Below are 10,040 nucleotides of genomic sequence, written 5' to 3'. Positions count from 1 at the left end.
CCTGAACCACAGCCCCTCTGGAAAGTTCACCCAGCCATCTGCGCACTGACCTGTGCTCCAGCTTTCTCCCTTCGCGGCCAGGACTGAGCTCAGAAAGCAAATGGAAGGCACCTGGCAGCATGCATGACAGGAGACGGTCCCATCGCAGCTTCACTAACTCTCCCGGGTTCCGCCCATTGACAATGAAAGCACGAGTCAGCTCCCTTTCTCTACAAGTTTTCCACTCCTGCACAAATACCCTTTTAATCAAGGGGAACTTAGTAAATGCTTTTTAAAAGTTAACCTGAATGACCTAAACTTTACAGTGTTGGAGGCAAAATGATGCCCAGTCACATTTTCAGCAAGTATCCATCTTGATTCAGTGCTTCAAGCAGCGAATGGCTTCTCCGTGCCAGTGGGTCTGTGCGCCAATACACTGGCACATCCCTGGTCACCACCCAACGCCCCTGCTATTGGTGTTCCCACGCCAAAGCATTACAACTTCCACGGGACCCTAAAGGGCAGGAGGAAGTGCCTGCTGACGGGAAGTCCCGCCCATGTTCACCCCCAGGAAACCTGCAAACTGGTGAGAGGAATTCAGCACTGGGTCGGGTAGGCAAAAGACATCCGGTTTGATGCTGTAGGTTCTGGACATTCCTTAGCTGAAAGGGGCGTGACCTTAGAGTTTCTACATCCCATACAATCACACTATTGTTCATAGTGAAATCAAGTGCAGTTTTATTTAAGAATTGGAAAGAATCAGTATCTGTGAAAAGAAAATCCAATTTAAAATATTTAAATAAACATTTCTGCATGTAAAAAGAAGAGTAGAATAATTACTCCATTAAGGAACTCTCCTAGCTATGGACAGCTTCCCAAGAGCAAGCGCCTGGGACCACTCCCAGGGGCCAGTCTTCCAGGCCCAGGGCAGGCGTCAAGCTTTCATAGCAGTGCAGAGAGCAAGCGTCTCCCACCATGCTGGCGATGCCGAGGCCGCCTAACCTCACCAGGTCACTACAGAAGCAAAATCGGTGGGAGCGCTCAACTACCTAAGGCAGTAAGAAAGTGCAGAGAAGGGACGGGCTTGCGGAGGGACTGCTACCAAAATGAGCTGTGGCCAAGGCCCTACGGAGCCTCACCTACTGACGCAAGTATTGGCTTAGGGCTATTTCCCCCGTCGTGTCATTACCCAGAGTGTGAAATGGATGGAAGGGATTCATAGTTTACTTTTAGGCTCAAGGAGTGAGTCACGCCAGTGCCGGACGGTGGGGTACGCTGCCTTTTGCTTTCCGCAAGGCTCACCCTACTACTCCCTGTCCTGTAAAGTGCCATTCTCAGCCCAGCCTGCAAGTCCTTATAAAATCCTTGTAAAAAAAGGTTTCATTTTAGACCGCTTCAAAAACAGCTTTGTTCTGTGCAGTGCCTATGTTCCACTTAAGAATCTCCACTTTAAAACCTGCAGTGGAAAACCAAATCTCCTGACAGTTTCTTAATTTGAGGGAACTGGGGACGTGGCCTTTACCCAAAAAGCTTTCGGGAATAACAGGAAGCATGTACCTCATTAACCTGATTCTCTGCCGTGCACGCTGTCACTGCTAAATTTATACAGTTAAAAATAATCTGAAGATCTCAGGACCAGATGAAAGTCAATCACTTGCCAAACCCTGCCCTAAATAGTTCATCTTTTATCCCTAAGTAATTGCCGACTTCTGCCCTGGGATTACAAATCAGGGGGTGAGCGTTCTCACCACCCCCACCCACGACTTGCTCTTTAAAGCAGAGCAGAATACCTAGCCTCAGGTGGCGAGCCCCAGGTGGCATAAGGGCAGCATGTCACTGCCCAACACCAAGGCCTATCTTCTGAGCACCTGGCACTGCAGGCAGGTAAGTGGAGGAAGGTCAAATCCACCACCTGTGACTTCCCATCCACAAAGCCAGGGCCATCCTCAGCGGCTCGCCACCTATTCAAAAGACAACTTCACAGCCCCCAGAAGTGTCAGTAAAGCTGAGTCTGCTCGATGAAGCAAGAAAGAAGTTGCCCTCAAGGACCCGGGGATGGCTGCCAAGCCCCAGCCACCCCTTTCCATTTTGCAGTCCTACTAAGTGGCGTCTACTTAGCTCAGCATGGTCTGCAGAACAGTTTAGAACCGATCCGACTCGAGTTTGCCAAGTTAAGTGCATGCTGACATCCCACCGGGCGTGTTCACGCCCGAGGAAGCCACTGCCCAGGGCTCTGGCAGTGGCCTCGCCAGTCTGACTGCACCACCCTCCTGAGGGCTGCCGCTTGGGTCTCGCCCTCTCACACCAGCAAGCGTCATGCCGGAAATCAACAAACCCGTAAAGCTCTTTGGTACATACAATAAAGAAAAAATGAATTAGGCCATGAACTCTAGAAATCAGTACTATTTTGAGTTGGTAAAATGCTCTTTAGAACACGTTTCCAGTACCTGGTACAGGTAACCAAGCGTCCACTTTTGGGTAACGCTCATACAGTGTAGATTCCATGTATGTCATCTCTCTCATCTGTATGTTGAAAACATTGGACGGCCTTCTTCTAAGTCTTCACGACACCCGTGAGGTAGGTGGTATTGACCCCATTCTACAGATGGGGAGGTCTAGGCACGGAAAGGTGACGTGGCTCCTGGGAAGCCGCGTGGCGTGGCGTGGCATGGCGTGGCAGCAGGGCTGTGCTCCGGCCAGGGGCTGCCGCTGCTGTCACATTCACATACCCTTGTTGCCACCACAGACTGCATGGAAAGGGGGCGCACTGAGACCAAGTTCCCATCCAGTCCAGAATTAAACACGGGTCTTTAAAGTGTATGTTTGACTCAAAGCCAACCACTCTCCCCAAATGTGAAAAACAAAAATATGACTAAATCTCAGTTGGGATTATTTGCTCTATTTAAGACTCTCGAGTCGACTTGGTTGAATTTTGTAGTTGTGATCGCTCTCAAACCCCTGGAAGACAGTTTGAAATGGCATCAGGGACGATGAAGTTTTGAGAACAGAACATAGAAATCAACAGTTAATAGATTTAAGTGAATACATAGAACTATAGGCTATGGTAAAATGCTAAAATCCCAAATAAATGGAGAGCAGTATTTCTCAGCGGTTAACTGTGGCTTGCACAGAGCAGGTGCTCAGTAAGAATTTCTGGGATAAAGGACAAATGACACATCTTTGACATGTCTGTCACTGATAACAGACCCTCTTAGAAGAAAAGCAGGACCCCAGAAAAGCCACAGGGGCCCACGGTCTCCCTGGCCCTGAGTGCCCTGGTGACACAAAGCCACTTGGCCAAATTGGTGTCTGGGTGTCGATGCTTCCTTTCTGCGAAGCAAAAGTTGGGGCTATAACCACCAAGTCCCCTTTGAATTTATATACTGCTATTTATAAAAAATAGATATGTAAATACGATTAAATATAGGAAGGGCCAAAGTGCCTTATAAGGAAGTGTCTTTAAAACTGTAGATGCTCATGCACTTAAGGACAGAAAGGAGGAGGTTAAGCTGTGCCGTGTGTGATTTCCGGTTAAAGATTGTGAATGTGTTTCTAACTCTAAAAAGCACTGAAGCCCACAGCCCCCCTCCTGCTGAAGAAGTCTTACTCAGGTAATGAGTCTGCCTCTCCCTAGGGGTCTTGGTTTCAGCCTAAATGCACAGTGGCCTCGAAGGGATGGCATGTGGCCTGGGCTCACACCGGGCACTTCTGGAGGGCACTGTTGAATATTGCTGTTGTTTGCTCCTTGTCCATCTTAACCCACATCTTCGCTTGATTCAGCCCACGACAGATTGCTCCGGTGGTGGGGTCCTCTGGTCCGAAGGCCTTCTGACCATCTGGTCTTGAGTGGTATTCCAGAAGAGTAACTGATGACATATAAAATGATTAAGAAAAGTCATTCTGCAGAGCGGCCAACCAGAGGCCCTTCTGTCCTGGGCTGCACGGAGTGGGAGGCCCCCTGGCCCCCGGCATGTCATAGCTCCACCTTGACCCCTTTTATGAAAGGCAGGCCGGTGGGGACCCGCTTCTTATACTCCAGGTACTCCTCTCCAAAAAAGTGAATTAATGAGATCTCCTCCTCTTCTGTCCGATCGCGGAAGAATCGCCACACTGTCAGCGCGTAGCCAACGCCACAGACGGGGTTGCACAGCATCACCTGACAGGGAACACGAAGTTGGTCAGGGTCGGAGGGACCACTGTGTACGTCAGCGGCACCTGCTTCTGCCAAACACCCACAGGACTTCCTGCCAAGGGCCCAAGAGACTCTCGCAATAAGATTAGAGTCCTTGAGCGCCACAGCCAAGGTGCCGTTAAGTGAAATCACACTGTCACTTTCACATTAGAACTAAACACTCATCACTGTAGCTTTTTCTCATGCACTTTTCTGTTGTTCCTCTTACCTGAAGAATATCTAAACATTAAAGGGACACATCGACCTCCTGGATTCCAACCCTCAGGTCGGGGTGACAGCAGCTCCTCCTCCAAACGCCCCGGAGTGAATGCCCATTCGTTCAGGGCACACTACCCACCCACATGGCTCCCAGGCCGGTGCTTTCCTGTTGCTCCCACCTCACAGCTGCCTGGCCCCCTGCCTCCGGCCCCCACAGCCTGCCCCTGTGCACCCAACACACCGCTACCTAACTGAGCTTCCAAATCATTTCCTTCATCAAACCCCCTCCGCCCCACAAAGCCCGCCTCCTTGACCTGGCGGGGAAGCAGCACCTCAGCCCACTTCTTCCAGCCCCCCTTCCCCCACCCCGGCTGTGTCCGCTTTGGCTGCCTCTTGCCTCCCTTCTCATCGCACCTTCGACAACGTCTTGCCCACTGACCCATCGCCTAACAGTCCTTCCAGGCAAGAGCCTCACTCAGCTCGGGGAACCCACTAACCCACCCCCCAGACACGTGTCTTCCCCAAGTGGGTGACTTTCACTGAGAACCAGGCACACCCCTTCAACTTCTCATCCTCACCACTTTAGTCCCCAGCACAGGCTCAGCCCTTTACAGCCAACAAAGCCGTTCGACACCCGCAGCAAACCTGAGGTGCCGCTGCTGTGCCCACTTAAGTCGTGAGGAAAGGGAGGCCAAGTGGTCAACATTAGAGCTGCAGCTGGCCCGGCCAGCGACCCCAGAACCTGTGCCCGCACAGCCGGCAGGCACGTGCAGCTTCTCGGCATGCCCTATGGTGGGATTTCTGAATCGCAGGCCACAACCTGTTACTGAGCGATGAAATCAATCTGTGCATCATAAACAGCATTACAAAGAATAAGATAGAAAACAGGCTGTTTGGTATACTTTGAGGGTAAGTGTTGTTCCGGGAAAGGCCTGTCCTGTTTTTACACACACGTGTGTGCTGGTCACAGTGTACAGAGATCTATGGTCAAAGAAGTATAAAGTCTCTTTGGTCCAGGGCCGGCTGAGTGGCTCAGTTGGTTAAGAGCTCGCTCAAGAGTTTGAGCTCTGAGCAACAGCGGTTCGAGTCCTGGCCCGAGCTGAGCTGCCAACAGGTGGCAGGATGGCTCAGCTTAAAAAAACAAACAAACGAACAAAAAAAACTCTTTGGTCCTTTAGGTGCCCAGTTAGCATTTATGGCAAATTGCATGATTCATCTATAATCGATTTGTTCCCAGGGAATATGATTGTTAATACGGGAGCCTTAAGTTTCAGAAAAGCAAGTTTTAAAATAAATGCTATGCAGTCACCTGCCCCTACACCACTGGGGGCGTCACCAGAGAGTCCCCATGGACAGCACATTTTGGATGGAATGCCTAGGGGCCCAGACTGGATTTTCCCAAAGAGGTGGTGAGTTTTCTAAGCTCTCCTCATGTTCTCTGGCCAAGTCCTCCTAGGACCAAGAGAACAGGTTCAAGAGACAGCTGTCAAGAAACAGGCTCAGGCTGCAGCTTGAGACAGAACCTCTGTAGCTCAGGTTTAACCTAATACATGACCTTGGCCTCATCAATAGCAGCTTCTAATGAAAATCAGCTAAGCTACCACTTGGGTAGCAGCCCCATCTCTGTCCTCACCCCACTGAGGGTGCTCTGGATCAAAGTTAGAGGCAGAGAAGGGGTACGGCAGATGGGGTAACAGCACTTAAAATCACCAAGAGCTTACAAATTTAGGATGCCCAGATTTTAAGCAGCTGGTACAAAATGTTAAGGGCTAAATCAGTTCTTTCAACTTTTGTTTAGTTATCCATTGAAACATGACAGGGAGCACATGGACCTATATAAAGAGGACCAACAACCTTGTGAATACACTGAAACCCACTGAATGGTTCACTTTGAAATGGTGACTCTTATGGTATGTGAATTATACGTCAATTGAAAACATGGAAAAAAACTTAAAGACCAGCGTCATGTCTGATACTATACCTGGGTTCCAATACTCCAGTAAAACCACCCAACGTAAGAAGGATGCCGGAACCAAGCGTACACTCCACTTGTCACCAGAGTATGGGTTTCCGATTTTTCATTCTGCACCACGTGGTTGAAATTGGAACCAGCTGTAAACATTGCCGCTTTTCTCAGACATTCTCCAAAGACCACCATCAGCAGGCCTGTGGCACTGAGCCAGGTGATCTGCTTCAGTTCTGCAGGAGACATGGTGACAAATGGCAAGTGAAGGCACTAGACTGTCGAGTTCCCCCTCTGGATGCTGAAAATTAGCCTGTTTTTCCAAAGACAGGAACAGTAGAAACCATGCTAGTGGGCAATTAGCATTTGTCATCCCATTAAAATGTTAAGTATAGGCAAAACACCTTCCCCTAAGTTGTACTGTTCATCCATTTTCTTTAAAGTGCCAACAAGCCCATTAGCGTGTCATGGCAATGAGCGGATGGGCTGTCAGTCCACGTCCCCCTGCCAGATGCTCCTGTCCTTCCCTTGGGGATGAGAACGGCTAAGTGAAACAGAGAAGGACCCAGTGCTTCCCACCTTGGCCCTTTACTGAATCCTGGGAGCTACATACGTTTCACTTAACTTGCTGTGGAAAGCCCAACTTGAGAGTAGGTTCCCAATGCAGAAGGCTTTTGCTAGTAAACTCTTCATATGAAATTTCTCAAGTCACAGGAAATGAACAGGTCCACGTCTCCTCTGACTATAAAATTATGGTTACAGCTATCAAAGGTAGGGATTTCCTATCAGATGGTGCATTACGTTATGCAAGGCTTAAAGCAAAAGGTCAACGTGTCCTCGATTCAAAATCCAGAAGCGGAGTTCACAAGCCCAGCTTCGTGAGGACAGAAGCCCGGGCAAAGTCATTCGGGGAGATTAGACCCGAGAGGTGAGCCCCCATCACCGTCCTCAGGCCCGCGTGAAAGCCCCTCCAGGGGGAAGAGCAGGGGTTGGGGTTAGGGTTAGGGTTAGCAGGGTACACTGACCTGGCCAAAAGATGTTTTCAAGTGTGAACTCTATCCAAGAAGAAAGAGCAGCGACTGTGTACTCCAGACTGTGATTCAGGAGAAAGGAGTCCAAGGACAGACTTTTGGGATTGTTGACTGCTGTGACTAAGTACTCAGAATAGTGGAATAACGACAGGGAACACATGTACCTATTTAAAACAAAAAGAAATGCAGAGGTAAATTGGGGCAAGAGAATCAACTAGCCCTACCTCAAAACACAGATTTGGGCCTGCGGCACTGTCCCTGAATTCTAGAGGTTCTACTGTCACGCGAGGGCGGACCTCAGGCACCCATATGCACCACTATTCCCTTAGGTTTGCAGAAAGTGAGGTTTTAATGGGACTACACTTTCGAATGTCATAAACAAAAAGCAAACATAGGTCAGGAAGGCATTAGGGCCCTTCAGCCTTTTTAAAATGATGCTACACATGAAGGAGGGAAACAGCAAAAAATAAAATAAAATAAAAATAGTGATGTATGTCAAATACAAAAATTCAGAAAACTGAAATAATCCCAGCCACACAGGATTAGATGGCTCACAGTATTCGTAATAGGAGATAAAGCTTTTTACCTTGAAGCCACTGGTTCAAATCCAGGTCAGGGACTAGACGGCTCAAGGGCCTGAAATCAGTGTAGGGAAAACTCCTACACTGGCCATGGGGGACGCGCTAGATGGGACCTAACAAAAACTAGAGACGGAAGAGGCCTGCGACCATGAGCCGGAGCCTCGCCCCTTCTCGTCACGGAGGAACTGTACCCTCTTCCAGGAAGGGCTCATCACATTAGTGAATGTGTCACAGCAGCTGCAGCTTTGGGGAAGGACACCTGTGTGTGTGTGTGGGTGGGGGGGGTGCCAGGGAGACCTGTTTCCGCCTGGGACAGGAGCAACTGCTGGGCACAAGTTCTCGAGGTCCGGAATGTGGGAATCCGGGTGGAAGACAGAGACCTCACGTCCACAGGATCCGAAACGGCCTTCAGCCAGTCAGAGATGAGACACAGAGAGGACGACGTTCCACCACTGACCGCTCTGATCTGCCCACTCTAGCCTCAAACCCACTGTTCCCAAAGTGCTTCTTACCAGCCAAAGTGATTCCAAGAAGACTGGCTAAAACTTAGCAGCACCCCGCAGCCAAACACGAAGCCAAGGAAGCAAGCCCGGATGGCTATCTAAAAGGGACCCAAAAGAAGCTCAGTTACCTGACTGTTCTCGGGGCACACGTCTTACTTCCTGGGATAAGGAGGCCACGGGCAGGCACACAGTTTGCTCAGAGGTTAAGAGGGTGGTGAGGCACCGGGGCCTGGGTTCAAATGCGCCCCCACCGCTCTCTGCCTGTGTGGCCTTGGGCAAGTTACTGAACCTCCGGGGACCTCGGTTTCTCCATCTACATAATGGGGGTAATAACAGTGCCTACCTTTTAGAATTGCCCTGAGGAATACCCCCTGGAAAGCACTTAAGAGTAAACGCTGTAAGCTTTAGCTGCCATTACCATTGTTGTTCCTGTTATTATTCAGGGTTGTGGGTAAGAGGCGCGAACCCAGTTTACCGGCAGGATTCTCCCAAGTCCACGCAGGAAATCCTGCCGGGGCGCCCGGGGCTCTGACCCCGGGCCACCTCCACATAACTGCGGGGCCTCTGACCTCAGACTTGGCCGCAGGTAGGTCTCCGCACCTTAAATTACACACGGGAACTCGTGGACTCGCTCACTCCCCACCCCACTTGCACACGCCGCAGCTGCCCAACCGCACCAACTGCAATTTCCTACCCGCTGCACGGGGTACAGGGTGCCCCGTGGCCCCGAGCCTGGCGAGGCGGGGTCCCTCCTGTCATCGCAACTCGCAGCTAAAGAGCAAGCCGGAGGACGGAGCCCCGCTCCCGGCCGACCCCGACCCGGACCCCAGGGGGAAGGTGCCCACGCGCAGCGCCCAGCCCGCCCGGCCCTCGCCCGACCCCGGCCCGCACCTGGTAGCGCGGCGGCCGATAGAGCAGCAGCAGCAGCGCGTTGAGCCCGGCCACGTAGAGCGCCAGCCCGGTGCGGCCCTGCAGGCCGGCGCGCGTGAGCAGCGGCAGCGCGAGCACCGAGGCGCCCAGCAGGAAGGTGGCGAGGCTGAGGCGCGCCTCGGAGCCCCGCGGAGCCCGCGCCGCGCAGCCCGCCATGGCGCCGGGCGGCTGAGCAGCGGGCGGCGGCGCCGGCGGTAGCCAGGGGAAACCCGCCCGCCACGCCTGCGCACTGCGCTGCCGACGCCGGCCGGGAAGGAGCGGCCCGCCGCCCCCGAGCTCTCGCGATACCACCTCGCCGCGGGGCTGGGGCCGGGATTTGGCGGGAGCGCCCCGCCNGGGGTCTGGGAGGGGGTGTCCCGGGCTGCGCCCCTTTCCCAGGGCCCCCGGCGGGCAGCCCTCCCTCGCCCCCGCCCCGCAGCCGCGCCACGGTGGGAAGGTCGCAGTCGGCAGCGGCGCAGAGCAGGCCCCTCGCAGCGAGGAGAATCGCTGCCCCGCCCCGGCCCATTCAGCGGGCTGGGGACGCCCGGTTCCCACCGGCACAAAGCACGCCGGGTCCCGCCCCGCGGGCGAGGGGCCTCCAGCCAACTCCCACCATGTACCCTCCGGGCTTCCACGGATTCCCACCCCCGACGCACGCGGCGCGGCCTTCCTGCGGGCGCTCGC

At 52.6% G+C, this 10,040-nt stretch overlaps 1 protein-coding gene across 1 annotated transcript; it reads right to left on the bottom strand.

The window, feature by feature from the left end:
* Positions 1–700: 700 nt before the first annotated feature.
* Positions 701–9,643, bottom strand: ICMT (isoprenylcysteine carboxyl methyltransferase). The gene is made up of 5 exons (XM_019660391.1): positions 9,339–9,643; positions 8,457–8,545; positions 7,358–7,527; positions 6,351–6,568; positions 701–4,135 (listed from the first exon to the last, which is right to left on the bottom strand). The coding sequence occupies exons 1-5, from the start codon at positions 9,531–9,533 to the stop codon at positions 3,953–3,955; spliced, it is 855 nt and encodes a 284-aa protein (XP_019515936.1). The 5' UTR covers positions 9,534–9,643; the 3' UTR covers positions 701–3,952.
* Positions 9,644–10,040: the final 397 nt, after the last annotated feature.

The sequence above is a fragment of the Hipposideros armiger genome, unplaced genomic scaffold (genome assembly GCF_001890085.2).
Source record: "Hipposideros armiger isolate ML-2016 unplaced genomic scaffold, ASM189008v1 scaffold_316, whole genome shotgun sequence".
Lineage (NCBI taxonomy): Eukaryota > Metazoa > Chordata > Mammalia > Chiroptera > Hipposideridae > Hipposideros > Hipposideros armiger.
The sequence above is the reverse complement of the archived record's forward strand: the minus strand, read 5'-3'. Positions and strand labels throughout refer to the sequence as shown.